Source organism: Manis pentadactyla, chromosome 8, assembly GCF_030020395.1.
Source record: "Manis pentadactyla isolate mManPen7 chromosome 8, mManPen7.hap1, whole genome shotgun sequence".
Classification (NCBI taxonomy): Eukaryota; Metazoa; Chordata; class Mammalia; order Pholidota; family Manidae; genus Manis; species Manis pentadactyla.
Window position 1 is genome coordinate 17587768 of NC_080026.1, and position 15952 is coordinate 17603719.

The 15952-nt window shown below is 35.4% G+C and overlaps 1 protein-coding gene across 6 annotated transcripts in view; it reads right to left on the reverse strand.

Annotated features, from left to right (window-relative positions):
- The window catches only part of GALNT13 (polypeptide N-acetylgalactosaminyltransferase 13), a 529379-nt gene that overhangs the window by 192268 nt on the left and 321159 nt on the right, over positions 1-15952 (reverse strand). For all 6 annotated transcript variants that reach the window (XM_036928301.2, XM_036928300.2, XM_036928303.2 and 3 more), the window contains one exon: positions 6922-7039. In XM_036928301.2, the coding sequence (XP_036784196.1) occupies positions 6922-7039 (118 nt within the window). The remainder of the gene's footprint in view (positions 1-6921; positions 7040-15952) is intronic.

Consider the following 15952-nt stretch of genomic DNA (forward strand, 5'->3'; position numbering starts at 1 on the left):
ATTCTGCTTGGTTATATCCTCCAGATAAACATACTGCTATTTTAATTGTGATATGGAAGAAGAATATTGGGGCATTTGAATATAAATTGCATCTTATTTAAATATTGGTAATTGACAAAATAGCTTACTTTTTAAGGTTCATGGTAATAATAAAATTGATATTTACGTAGTACAATACAGTTTATTTAAAACTTCATGCCAAAGCATTTTAAAGATACATTATCGATGTTAAAACTCAGGGATGCCCGAAAGACCTAGAACTCTGTAATACTAGCTATCACATTTCAGTCTAAGATGCACATATTTCTACATTCTAACATCACTGAGATCTAGAAGCATCTTGTTATTAGTGTGATAAGAAACTATAACATCCTTCAGATCAAATTTGGGCCAACGCCTGCTTTTGTATGGTTCTAGAGGGTTTTTTCTCATTTTTAAATAGTTGAAAAAATACAAAGAAAATGTTTAATGACACTTGAAAGTTCCATGAAATTTAAATTTCAGCACCAATAAAGTTTTATTGGAACACACACACACACACACACACACACACAAACTTCAATAAGTCTCTTTTAATCCACACAGATCTCCTGAGAGGTACATTGTTAGAATCAGAGAACTAGGTGAAGATATAATGAGAATGTGGCCTAAAGTATAGACATCTGCAGTTGATGAGATACCATCAGTTATATTTGACTTCATTTCTTTCTCTTTGGTGGATGCCTGCCACGTGTGTGTGTGTGTGTGTGTGTGTGTGTGTGTGTGTGTGTGTGTCTATGTTTTAATATTTTAACAGTCTTACTGAAGAATAATTAAATACATTGAATTGCATATATTTAAATTGTAACAGTTGATGCATTTCAGCACATGTGAATCCTGTGAAGCCATCACCATAATCTAAATAATAAATATTATGGGGGATAATGGATAAATATTCATTATCCCCCCAAAGTTTTCATGTGACTCCTTGAAATCATTTCTTTTAACTCTCCTCTCTGACCCCAAGTTCATGGCCTTAACAACTTAGCTACTTTTTGTCACTTGTACATTAGCTTGCATTTACTAAAATTTAATATAAATTGACTCATATGGCATATAATATTTTTGCCTACATTGTTTTATTCTATGTAGCTTTTTCAAAATTCACAATGTTGTGGGGTGTATTGATAGTTCCTTTATTTTTCTGACTAGTATGCCATGTATGGACAAACCATAGTTTATCCATTCACCTTTTCATGGACATTTGGATTGTTTCTGGCTTTTGGCTAGTACAGATGAAAACTGCTATGAACATTAGTGTGCATCTCTTTGTACGGACATATGCTTTGCTTTCCTTTGGGTGCATGCCTAGGAGTTGCTAAAGAAATAGCAAAGCTGCTTTCCAGAGTTATTGTACCGCTTTACATTCCCACCCCCACTGCACACGCAGGGCTTCTATACCATCAACATCATGGTCCTATTTACTTTTAGCCATTCCAATAGATGATATGTAATGTGGTTTCATTATGCCTTTAACACCATTTCTCTAATAATTAATAATATTAAGGATTTTCTCATGAGCTTATTTGACATCTGTATGCCTTCCTTAGTGCAGTGTCTGTTCAAATCTTTGAGTCATTTTTAATTGGGTTGTATTTTTTTTCTTATTACTGAGTTCTGACAGTCTTTTTTTTCCTCCTGGATCCAAGTCCATGATCAGATACATTATTTGCTAAGAGTTTCTTCTTGTCAGTGATTTGTCTTTCAATCTCTGAAAAGAGGCTTCAAAAGAGCAAAATCAGTCATTCTGATGAAGTACAATTTGTCAATTTGTACTTTTATGGGTGACTTAATCAAAAGTCATAAAAGTTTTGCTTTTTTGTTTTCTTTTAGTATCTTATAATTTTAGTTTTTACATTTTGAATTGATTTTTATACAGTGTGAGGTATGGATCGAAGATATTTTTGTTCATATGGAAACCAGTTGTTTCAGCACAATTTATGGAAAACACTATCCTTTCCTCACTGAATAGCTTTTCCATGTCTTCAAAATCAGTTGTCCATATATGTGTAGGAATATTTCCAGATTTTTAATTTTGTTCCATTGTCTGTCTTTATGCAAATACCACACAGTGTTAATTATTATAACTTTATAATACATTTTGGAATATATTATTAATCCTCTAATTTTTTTCTTTGTCAAAGCTTTTTTGGTTATTCTATATCTTTTGCACTTCCAAGGGATTTTAGAAAAAGCTTTACAATTTCAAAAAAAAAAAGTGGCCTGTTGAGGTTTTGATTGAGGTATTGCATTGAATCTATATTGTTTTGGGGAGAATTGACACCTTAACAAATCATACTGAGTGTCCCAAATCATAAATATGCATATCACTTCATTTATTTAGATCCTTAATTTCTCTTAGCAATATATTCTAGTATTCAGAGTAGAGGTCTTTGCATATCCTTTGTCAGATTTATCACTATTTCATAATTTTGATTCTATTTTAAATAACTTTTTTTCAATTTTTGATAGTTTGCTGCTTTGATTTTTATGTATTATCCTTTTATCCTGAAAACTTGTTAAGATCACTTGTTTGTATTGGCAGATTTTTAAATAGAATCTATTGCATTTTCTAGACAATCATGAAATCTGGAATGACAGTCTTACTTTCTCCTTTATAAGCCAGGTGGCCTTTATTTATTCTTACATTATTGCATACACTAGGACCTCCACTATAATGTAAACATTCAGTACTTCTGTAGCATCCTTCCATGTTGACAGTAACTACACTATTTGGGGTGAGGATTTAATAACTGTTGAATCACTATGTTGTATACTTGAAACCAATATAATATTGTATATAAGCTATAGCTCAATAATTTTTTTTAATGTTGAGTAGAAGTGGGAAAGCCACATCCTTACCTTTCCCTGATCTTAAAGGGGAATCATGTGTCTTTTAACGTTAACGTAATACAGGCTTTCCTGTATAAGTTTTTTATTCCGTTGAAGAAGTTCCCTGCTATAATCTGATGAGGGTTTTCTTGTCTTACTTTCCTACTTTTTGTTTTTTAATCAGGGGTAGAATTTGGGTTTTGTCAAATACTTTTTTTGCATCTATTCAGACTATTGATTTTCTCTTTTTTGGTTTGTTACTGATGAATAACACTGATTGAGTTTTGAATAATAAATCAGCCTTGCATTTCTGGGATGCACCTCACTTAGTCATGATGTATTTTCATTTTACATATTAAGAAGATTGATTTGCTAAAGCTGTCTTTAGAATGTTTACATCTATGTTCATGGGGGCTAATGGTTTGTAGTTTTCTATTCTTGTAATGTCTGCCAAGTTTTGCTATTTGAGTAACACTGACTTCATGAGTGAGTTGGGAGGTTATCTCTTCCTCAGTTTTCTTGAAGTTTGCTACTGAATGTACATTATTTCCTATAAGAGGCTAAAGCCTATAAAAAAAGGGTAAGATTATTAGATGAGACAACCATCTCAGAACTGTGGAGGAGGAGGATCACATTGAATGTTAGCTTCTCTTCCCTCTCCTGACAATACCATCAGCTATTAGGACTTCATCTTGTGGAGGGATGGACCTGAATGGGGAGGTAGTGGTGTAGTAGTTAGTAGCATAGCCACTGGTCTCAGAATGCTGGGATCAATTTTCAACTATTTTACTTATTAAGCACTATAAATACTAGAAGTCACTTATTTTATGCCAAGGTTTTTTTTATCCTGAGACTTCATGAGATTCTTTCATCCTTTGAGACTATTTTCAGACTTATCGTGTATAGGAGACTGGATACATCTTTTCTTGGAAGCCTATAGTTTTCATCAAATTTTCAATTTTTGTTTGTACATACAGTACTCTGTGCATCAAAGATCAAGTCATACTGTTACAAATAAATTTTCAAAAATGTATTCCTTTGGGTTGCCTTAAACTCCTTTAAGGCCAGCCAGAATTTGAATATTTTGCAATCTCTTAATATTCATGTTTTACTGTTTTTCACTTACCCTTGAACCTACATAGACCACAGCTACAACACAACAATAACTTCACTATTATTATAATCACCTTTTCATAGTTGAGGTTAAGTGACTTGCCTATCCAAATATGAGAGACAAGAAAACCTCAGACATAAATTTATTTAAAAAATTGTCACATTTTATTGTCAGTAATAACTATGTATCTCTTATAGGAATATGTTTTTTTGAGGGTAAAAGCATCATGCTTCATTCATTTTTGTAGTCTTAGCCCCTGAAAAGTGCAAAGCACATAATACATGCACAATGTATGTTGTATAATGATTGAGCTGGATAATCATCTCAGGTCTTCTGATTATAAGTCCTCAACATATAATCATTTCATTAAGCCACACTGTGTAATTATATCAAAATTCAGGAAATTAAGCTAAACAGAGAGTCAATCACATTCCTTTGCTAATTATACTTTTCCAGCATTTTTTCTTACTCAATATCTTCCCCATCTAGGGTACTAACTATTAAACAAAACTTATGTTCATATCATGAAAAGAAAAGTAAAACATGAATCAAGAGTCAATAGAAAGCAAAATATATATTTTGCTTCTCTTAAAAGCATATGGAAACTAAAGACAATGATGTGTTTTAAAACATTTGAAAATGTAATTTATTAGTACAGTACTTCCCCCTTACCCATGGGGGATACACTCCAAGACCCCCAGTGGATGCCAAAAAATCACAGATAGTACTGAACCCTGGATATACTATGTTTTTCCTATATATACATACCTCTGATAAAGTTTAATTTATAAATTAGGCACAGTAAGAAAGTGACAATAACATCTAATAATAAGATAGAATAATTACACTCTAATATACTCTAATAAAGTTATGTGAATGTGGTCTCTCCCTCTTTCAGTATCACTCAAGATATCTTATTGTACTGTAACTCACCTTCTAGTGATGGTGTGAGATAATAAAATGTCTATCTAATGAGAGGAGGTGAGGAGAATGGCATAGGTATTGTGATGTGACAGTAGGGCACTGTTGACCTTCTGACGATCTGACGATACATCAGAAGGAGGATCACCTGCTTCCAGACCACGGTTGACCATGGAAAGTGGGAATCACTCTACTTTATTTCTTAATAATCTCAGAGAAAACTTCCTGTGTCATTTTCTAGGGCTCTGATCATTCTTACGGCCAGTAGTTGCATTTACTCTGTACCTGTGGTATCTGCATCACTTATCATATTCCCAAATCTCCCTTTTTGTCACATTAATATCACATTAATACCTCTTTTGCATTTCCTGGTCATGTTCTCCTGGTTTATCATATTACTCCTCTAAATTCCTCCTTAACACATCTTGCAACCAGTTGGATGAAAAGCATGCATCCTATTTGGGAGCTATGTGATGAAGGTAAGGGATGCCCACTGGCAGAGAATCAACTCCACAAGTGAGGAAAAAAGAGGTGAATAAGAATTTTAGGGAAGAAGGAAAAAAGGTGGGCAATAGGATCACAAATAATGGAAATACGCTATGTTGATTTTTTTCATGTAACCTCAATGCAACATCAAGGAATACTGGTTAATGAATGTGTAAATACTCCCATCATTACATCTAAGGATAAGGGCAAATTGTTTTTAAGCTTTTGAATATACTGATTTATTTCCTTCTTCCTCCCTTCCTTCCTTTCTTCTTTTTTCAACTGTTATATTTTATTTTCTGAACTTTGATAACTCCATCAAGTACAAAGTTTGGATCCCAAGATGTCCTCCAAGATTGTGCAAAGATGTATTACATGCCTGATGGAAAGAAGACATTACTGAGTATGGCCCTAAGTCTTGTGGGGCAAATTCCATCAGACTAGAAGTGTATAAGCAAATACAGTAAGAATAAAATTCTATTAACTAATGATGTTTTCAGATATTTGACTATAAAGGTTTAAAGGCAAAAATTGTATAACAAAGCCATTCTAGTACTTCTAAAATAATTGAGATCCACAAAATTCCACATTATATAAATTCAGAGGTTTTCTCAAATTTTGACACTTTCTTACATCAGATATTTATGGTTGTTAGTAAAATACAAATTTCACTTTCTAAATGAGGAATTAAAAGGCATAACTGGTGGACTTCATAAATATATCTAAGCTCTAATAATTTCATTGTACAAATAATTTTGATAAAACAATAGAGTGTTTTAAATAGTTCATGTTAAATTCTAGGAAGGAAAAACAACAGTATTATTAACTTAATTCATTTAAAAATGATAATATATGTGGTCTGAAGAAAAAAACAGCATGATAGCACTTATCATTTGTTAGCATGAAGGCACATTTATATGTCCACATCTTAAATTTCTGAACATAACAAAATATTAAAATTATTCATATGCCTCCTAATATATTTATGAGGGATTAATCCTTAATTTTCACTTACTTGGAAGGCTATTTAACAAATGAATTTGCATTATTCAAGCTGATATCAAACATAATAGTCATTGCAATGTGAAAATAGTCATGCTACTTGAAGAATTGTCCAGAATGCTTTTGACCACAGGTTACTCTTATATTTGAGAGTAACCTTAGGCAGCACTTGCAGATTCAGATAACATATACACTTCTAATTTTCAGTTCAAAAAACATAAAGTGAATTTATAGGGTAATGCTTTATTTAAAAAATAAATCCCTTCTTTATTTCAAAAACTAAAACCTCCAATGTCTTTAACTATGAATGAAACAATTTTCAAAAACTTTAAAAATAGCTATAATTTCCCATAACTATTGCATGCAAAAAGACTAGCAAAGCTTCTAACTAAGTATTAAAATGACCAACGGATCAGTAAATGCATCGCTTCACACACAAAAAATTGACAGTTAATTAGTGGGTCTATATGTGCATGCTACAGCATAGTGTGCTCAGAGTAAAAAAAAATAAAGTAAAATGCAATTACCCTAAAAGACATTTCAAGATTCTCTCCACCCCAGATATCCATTCCTGCATCGTAAGTTCCTATCTCTTCAAAGTAGTTTCTGTCAATAGAAAATAGGCCACCAGCCATAGTAGGGGTCCTAGTTGAAAAAAAACAAAAAGAAAAGAATACCTTTTGAAAACAATGTGTGGAGTTTAGTGAGACTACAGCAAATATTTTTGAGACATTTTAAATTTAAAAAATCGGTACTCAAAAAAAAATCTCATACTGGAAATAGAAAGCCAAGGTGTAAGAAGTTAAAAAATTAATAAATAGCATTTTATTTCACAGTCTCTGTAATGCTGAATTTAGATAAGTCTATGCTTTTTTGTTACAGGTTATCAAATAGGTTCATGGAAGGAACACTCCACTGAAGATGAAGACATCTACATTCCTTCTGAAAGGCATAGTAAAGAGAAGCTGGTGTTAGCACTACCCTTAAAGAGATTAATTGGTCATGAAACTACCAGTTGTGATCTTTTGCTACCTAGTGATAAATCATTCTAATGTGAACTCTAGAAACCTGTGGAAATGGTTTCACTATGAGAAGGTCAATAGCCTATTTAAATATGAAAAATATTAAATGCTATAAAATATTTACAGGCAGTAAGTATCTAACGAAAGCAACAGAGTATTTTTTAACATAAGAGCTTTACATCTGATTGTTTATTTTTCTTTACCTTATTAAAAGGAAGAATCAATCATACAATCTTATGAATAAATATAAATCTCATATGCTTTTCAAAAGTTTAGAAGGACATTTGGTACAGATTCTAACATTTTTTCCTAGAAACAAGTGCCTTTTGGTTCTAACATTTCAAATTTCTCTCTAGGAGCTAAGAAGTCAGATGCCAACTTTGAAAAGAATTGCTTATGAATTTAAAAGTTAATTAAGATCAGTGGTTAAAATGTGAATTGCACAAGTTTTTCTCCATAAGTAGCATGAATGAAAACTAAAAAAAGAAAATTCTAGTTGTTCACAAATGGATCTGTCTATATTGGCAATAATTATTTTCAAATGTTAATTTCAGTATAATGGTTTTCAACTTTTGTAGCACATTAGCCCCATCAGAGGTCCTTTAAAAAATACATTTCTGCGCCTGGGTACCACTTTCACAATTTAAGATTTAATTGGCCAGGGGAGGGGCCAGAACATGGGTATTGTGTAAAGTTCAAATGTGCTGCAAAAGATGAAAAACATTGGTCCAGTAACAGAATTGGACAGCTCATTCAAGCAGTCTGGGGTTGCTTTAAAAACTGAATGTTTTGCTTTTCTTGAAATGATATCCTCTTCTGCCACAGGCTTTGCTCATGTCCTCTCCCTGAACAATGTAGTTCATTGAAAACCACTAATACTGTACTTGGATATCTACCAGGTTGCCAAGTCCTCTATTTCTCCCAGTGCTCTCACTGTTTTATTATACTCAGGTAATTAACTGTCCATCAGTTGGAGTAGCAGAGCCTTGCATAATCTCAGAGCTGTTTTATTAGTTCTAGTCTTGCTGGGTTCCTATCATGAACAGTATCATTGACCTTCTGAGTTATGATGAGAAACACTAACAAAACTAAACAGATGGTAATTATGGAGTAGCCAAGACCCTCATCTGATTGGGGAACTCTATGGCAATGACTATAGATGGTATTACAGTGCAGGATTGTCTATTTAATAAAATGAGGAACAAAAATTGCTGCAATTATCTTATCACAGTGCTACCAAGTGTTGAAGAATGTTAAGTGATGCATTTTTAGTGATCAGTTCAGAGAGCCTATCTACTTTTCTATTTACTAATAAGTACTAATGAATTTGACTTAAATATATGTATTGAATTTCATCAGATAGCTGGTCCTAATTCCCATAAATATGTGAGAAATGTATTATATAAAATAAATGACTAAAATAAATTTATATATTTAACCACAAGAATGACTCAGATAAGTTTCACTTAAATGCTTGAAAATTAACAAAAATAAAAAGATAAAATTACAATTCCTCAAAAAAAAAATCCTGTATTTTCTAAAGACAGGTACTCCTAGAGATACTTTTCTTTAATATTTACAATGTCAGTCAGCTCCCTGAAACAGTCTAGAGACTGTTCCATAAATAATATCTAAAGCCACAGCCAGTCTGATGCAAAATAACAAGAGTTCTATTCCAAGTTAACTGCTCTGTAATGTCCTTAATGAGCTGTTTACATATTCCTGTGTGGACCTTAAGTGTTCCAGGTGCCTAGAAAATTAAAAATCTATATATTGCCTAACCTTATTAATCAATTCAATCAATTTTGTTGAGGAAAACAATCAGCTCAATGTCTGTGAATATTACCTACCCAACAATTAAGTTGTGAAGATGAATTAATAAAAGTAAAGCACTTAGCACAGTGCCCAGCACACAACAAATAGTTGATAAGGCGAGGTGATACAGCGTTGTTGTTTTTTTGGTGTTAATCATTCGAACAGAAGTCTTGAGTGTCTTTCCCTTAATTTTAACTCCCCATAGGCAAACCCTCACTTTGGATTTCAAAATCATTTGGAACTATTTCAGATCCAAGGTGTAAAAGTCTGAAATCTGCCTCTTTGCACACAACTTTCTATTTTTTTAATCCTTCCTATTGAAATAGAAAGGTGACTGAAGTGGCTACGAAAGTCGCTTCTCAGTGCGCACTGGTGATTAGTTTCTCAGCTCCTCCACAGTCTCACATACTGACTCACTTCAGGAATTGTTTCCATCCCTCTTCCCATCTCCTCTCCAAGACTCTGACATTGTCAGCGAAAAACTAGCTTAGCACCCTAAATGCTCTCTCCTTCCTTTATCTGACCCTGTTCTCTCTGTAAATATCGGTGCCTGGGTAAACATACCCCCACCTCATCCATTTCTGTTCGTAAGACCCAGAATCACTGAAAAAGTAATAAGATGAGGTCAACTGGTCACATTACTAGCTGTGTTACTGACACTCGTTTAGTCTACAAACAACCAACAATCCTTTATCTATGTTAATTTGCTCCCGTCTCATATTTAACTGAATCTTTTCCAAAATTTTGGACTCTTTCAAGAAACTGAAGATTAAGGCAATGCATAAAATAAAAACTCCCTCAGTCATGAAATCTGAACTCCCCAGATCTCTACCCCAAGAAATGTATGTATGTTCTCTTGACCTCTTCCTTCCTCATGTCCCAGAGAAATAATACCTCCTTTCCTCATCATGAGCCAGCATCGCCTTTTTTGCCCTCAGCTGGGTCTTTTTCTGACTACACTTTTGGCTACTTGTTCATTGACTATTAAATTTATGTTTTATGCCTTTGACTTCTAGAATGTCCTCTTGAGCTTACAAAACTGTTCGATTAAGTTCCATACTAAACCCAAAACAGCATCATTCCATCCTACTACTCATTCAGACTAAGGGCATTTATATATTTTTCCCCTCACTGGTAATGTTATTGAAAGTATACTTTCTACCCTATTCCCTTTGCTCCTCTTGACCTTCTAACTAAAATCTGGATCCTATTCCCACCTCTGAAGGGCCCCATTGATTCTGAATGTCAATAGCCTTTCCTTAAGGACTTCTCTGAAAGCACTTAACACAATTCATCAATCTGCCTGCTTGAAATTCTTCTCACCTCCTACTTTCACTGCATTGTTCTAAGGAGGTTGTTCCGTTCTACCAAGTGGACTATTCACTTCAGGATTCTTACCAATGCCCCTACCTCTTCCTTTCCCTTGGTGGCTGTCAGATCTTACTCAGTTTTTATTTTATACATATAGGCACTTAATTATCTTATTTTATCCCCAAATGTAGTCCTCCAAAGGGTTCCTTACAGCACTTTTCTCTATTCTTCTCTTTACCTGTATAACTCATTCTTCTCATATTTTTAACTGTCCCCTCTATGTCTTCTCACTTGTCCTCTGTATATTAATGGTGTTTTTCTAATTACTCACCAGATGTTTTCTAGACAAAACTTTTTGACCCTGCTCAGTATATATAACATAGAACTGAAAATGTGCTACCTTTTCCATATCTGCTTCTCCTTCAATGTCCTCTGTATCTTTCTAGAATTTTAATAGAAAGTGATGAAATAAACTTTCAACACCTTTCTTTTTTTGCCTCATTCAATCATTTCCCAAATACTTCCTGTTAGGCCAGAGAAAGGAAAAACAAGGACATGCAAACAGAACAGAGAGATGCCATAGGGGGAGAACAGACCAGACCCCAAAGTCCATGCCGTATGTGGAAAGGGGACAGCTCTCCCTGAATTCCATCCTGATGTGCCAACTAAGATCCGATGTCAGCCTCCTCCCTCTTGGAAGGAAAAAAAGTTTCTAGTTGTTCATTATGTCACCTTTAGCCAATCATACCTCTCCACACCCCCTAGAATAGCTTGCCCACTCCTCCCCCTCCTAATCTCTTATAAGCCCCCCACCTCCCTTACTGGGTGTGACTTCTCTGGCCTGTGACAAGAAGGCCACAGAACCTCACCCGGGAGTATTTAAAAAATTACCTGGCCCTTTGTTGCCTCTCTTTGCCTGCTTATTCCGGCTAGAATTTATCTTACATATGGTCCCGGAACTAGAATTCATCTTACACTTCCTAGGTTTTTCCTCCAAAGTATTTTTGGCTCTTTATCTGTTCTCTGTTATATGGTCACTATCCAATTTTAATCCTTATTTCTAATTGCTTGTTAATGGAAACCTCTTGCTTTTAGAGTTTTTTTGCTTCCAAAATTTACTCTAAACCATAGCCACATTAGTTTCTCTAAATCAAATCTCCTCCAAAAAATGTTAAAGAGATGTTTAAATACCTATTTTAAGGAACAAACTCCAGTTTCTTATTCTTATTCACATCCATTTGTTATTTAGATTTTTCTCTGTAAACTCCCCTTAAATGTTCAAGCCTGCTCTATTCTTATGACAATATAAAGGTTGTATATTCCATGCAACCTGCTTTTGATACAAACCCCTTCTTCCTTCCAATCTGTTTGTACTTTTCCCTTTCTACCTCCTGTATTTCACTGTCCCTGTATTTGTCAAGGGATTCATCACTTTTTATTGAGTATTATATGTATTTTTATATATATATATATATATGTATTTCTATACATGTATGTATTTCTATATATATATATATATATTTTTTTTTTTTACCACCTTTGTAAGTATAGCTAATATATTGGTTGAATGATATAACACTATTAATAGATATTTATTGAACAAGTGAAATAAACAAAGAGCATGTATCCCTATGGCCACAAAATAATCTACTTGAAAGTTAAAATTACCTGAAATTTTATTTCTAGAATTACAAAGTGAATTCTTAGTTCACATCTGCTGAACTGGACAGTAAAAATGATGTTTTCATTAATTCCCGGATTTTCAAGGCCCTTATCATCTCATGGGAGCCTTGAGGATAGAGTTTGCTAGTATTTTAGAATGAAAGGCCTAAAGCTTTCTAATAATATAGAATAAAGGACTCCAAAAAACTAAGCATTTGGCATGGAAAAAATGCTGTCTTTTTCACCAGAAGTTGGTAAATTTATTCAATCTTTCAGTAATACTAAACTGCAATGACAGTTTTTCACCAATAAGACACTATCTCCTGTGTTTCACTCTGTGATAACCACCAGGTACATGAAAGGCAGGTGGGGAGTCAGGAGACTCTCAGAGGCAGCCAAGTTTTATTTTGGGGTGTAAGGGACCTTGCATATGGATTGACGGGGTCCAAAACTCAACTCCACAGTGTGACATTCAGCAATTCACTTAAACTCTGGGCTTCAGTTTAATCATCTATAAAATGGGGATATGTGTGTTAATGTATAGAACACTCTTAGAACAGTACCAGTACAAAACAAATACTACACATTTAAAACATTAATTTTAATAAGGAAAAGGGAAAAATCTGTGCTTGTCAAGATTACAATCAGCTTTAATTTATTGTTTTCAGATTGAAATTGATTTTTAATAGAATTGTGATATTTTAGAACTTTAGAATCCCTGCAGGGCAGAGCCAAGATGGCGGCATGAGTAGAGCAGTGGAAATCTCCTCCCAAAACCACATATATCTATGAAAATATAACAAAGACAACTCTTCCTAGAATAAAGACCAGAGGACACAGGACAATATCCAGACCACATCCGCACCTGAGAGAACCCAGCGCCTCGCAAAGGCGGTAAGATACAAGCCCCGGCCCCGCGGGAGCCGAGCGCCCCTCCCCCCAGCTCCCGGCGGGAGAAGAGAAGGCAGAGCGGGAGGGAGACGGAGCCCAGGACTGCCGAGCACCCAGCCCCAGCCATCCGGGCCAGGGTGCAGGCACAGTGCATGTGAGGGGCCCTGGATACTGGGAAACAGGGCAGCAAGACCGGTGAGTGGGTGCCTGAGGCCGGCAGTTTTTTTTTATTAATTATTTATATAATTTTTGTTGTTGTTGTTGTTTTGGTTTGGCAAGTGCTTTTTGGAAGTCTTAAAGGGGCAAGGAGGGACACTTAGTCCAGAGGTAGGGAATCTGGGGATCTCTGGACACTCTAACCCCCTGGGCTGCAGGGAGCAGGGAGGCCCCTTACGGAGATAAATAGCCTCCCAGCAGCTCCTGCTCCAACGCGACTCCACCATTTTGGAGTAGCTGCCTGAGCCAGGCCACGCCCACAGCAAACTCCATAGCAGCCGGGCAGGAAGCAGAAACCCTGTCTGCGCGCAGCTGCCCAGCACAAGCCACTAGATGTCGCTGTTCTCCCAGGAGAGGAAGGCCACAAACCAACAAGAAGGAAAGCTCTTCCAGCCGTCAATTGTACCAGCTCTGCAAACTATCTCTATCACCATGAAAACGCAAAACTACAGGCAGACAAAGATCACAGAGTCAACAACTGAGAAGCAGACAGACCTAACCAGGCTTCCTGAAAAAGAATTCAAAATAAAAATCATGAACATGCTGACGGAGATGCAGAGAAAAATGCAAGAGCAATGGGATGAAGTCTGGAGGGAGATCACAAATGCCAGGAAGGAGATTACAGAAATGAAACAAATCCTGGAAGGATTTATAAGCAGAATGGATAAGATGCAAGAGGCCATTGAAGGAACAGAAACCAGAGAACAGGAATGCATAGAAGCTGACATAGAGAGAGATAAAAGGATCTCCAGGAATGAAACAATACTAAGAGAACAGCGTGACCAATCCAAAAGGAACAATATCCGTATAATAGGGGTACCAGAAGAAGAAGAGAGAAGTAAAGGGATAGAAAGTGTCTTTGAAGAAATAATTGCTGAAAACTTCCCCAAACTGGGGGAGTAAATAATCGAACAGACCACGGAAATACACAGAACCCCCAACAGAAAGGATCCAAGGAGGACAACACCAAGACATATAATTAAAATGGCAAAGATCAAGGACAAGGAAAGAGTTTTAAAGGCAGCTAGAGAGAAAAAGGTCACCTATCAAGGAAAACACATCAGGCTAACATCATACTTCACGATAGAAGAGAATGGCATGATATATTTAATACAATGGAACAGAAGGGCCTTGAACCAAGGATACTGTATCCAGCAAGACTATCATTTAAATATGATGGCAGAATTAAAAAATTACCAGACAAGCAAAAGCTGAGGGAATTCGCTTCCCACAAACCACCTCTACAGGGCATCTTACAGGGACTGCTCTAGATGGGAGCACTCCTAAAAAGAGCACAGAACAAAACACCCAACATATGAAGAATGGAGGAAGAGGAATAAGAAGGGAGAGAAGAAAAGAATGTCCAGACAGTGTATATAACAGCTCAATAAGTGAGCTAAGTTAGGCAGTAAGATACTAAAGAGGCTAACCTTGAACCTTTGGTAACCACGAATCTAAAGCCTGCAATGGCAATAAGTACATATCTCTCAATAGTCACCTTAAATGTAAATGGGCTTAATGCACCAATCAAAAGACACAGAGTAATAGAATGGATAAAAAAGCAAGACCCATCTATATGCTGCTTACAAGAAACTCACCTCAAACCCAAAGACATGCACAGACTAAAAGTCAAGGGATGGAAAAATATATTTCAGGCAAACAAGAGAGAGCAGAAAGCAAGGGTTGCAGTACAAATATCAGACAAAATAGACTTCAAAACAAAGAAAGTAACAAGAGATAAAGAAGGACAATACATAATGATAAAAGGTTCAGTCCAACAAGAGGATATAACCATTCTAAATATATATGCACCCAACACAGGAGCACCAGCGTATGTGAAACAAATACTAACAGAACTAAAGGGGGAAATAGACTGCAATGCATTCATTTTAGGAGACTTCAACACACCACTCAGCCCAAAGGATAGATCCACCGGGCAGAAAATAAGTAAGGACACAGAGGCACTGAACAACACAGTAGAACAGATGGACCTAATAGACATATATAGAACTCTACATCCAAAAGCAACAGGATATACATTCTTCTCAAGTGCACATGGAACATTCTCCAGAATTGACCACATACTAGGACACAAAAAGAGCCTCAGTAAATTCCAAAATATTCAAATTCTACCAACCAATTTTTCAGACCACAAAGGTATAAAACTAGAAATAAATCCTACAAAGAAAACAAAAAGGCTCACAAACACATGGAGGCTTAACAACATGCTTCTAAATAATCAATGGATCAATGAACAAATCAAAATAGAGATCAAGGAATATATAGAAAAAAATGACAAGAACAACACAAAGCCCCAACTTCTGTGGGATGCAGCGAAAGCAGTCTTAAGAGGAAAGTATATAGCGATCCAGGCACACTTGAAGAAGGAAGAACAATCCCAAATGAATAGTATAACATCACAATTATCGAAACTGGAAAAAGAAGAACAAATGAGGCCTAAAGTCAGCAGAAGGAGGGACATAATAAAGATCAGAGAAGAAATAAACAAAATTGAGAAGAATAAAACAATAGCAAAAATCAACGAAACCAAGAGCTAGTTCTTTGAGAAAATAAACAAAATAGATAAGCCTCTGGCCAAACTTATTAAGAGAAAAAGAGAATCAACACAAATCAACAAAAT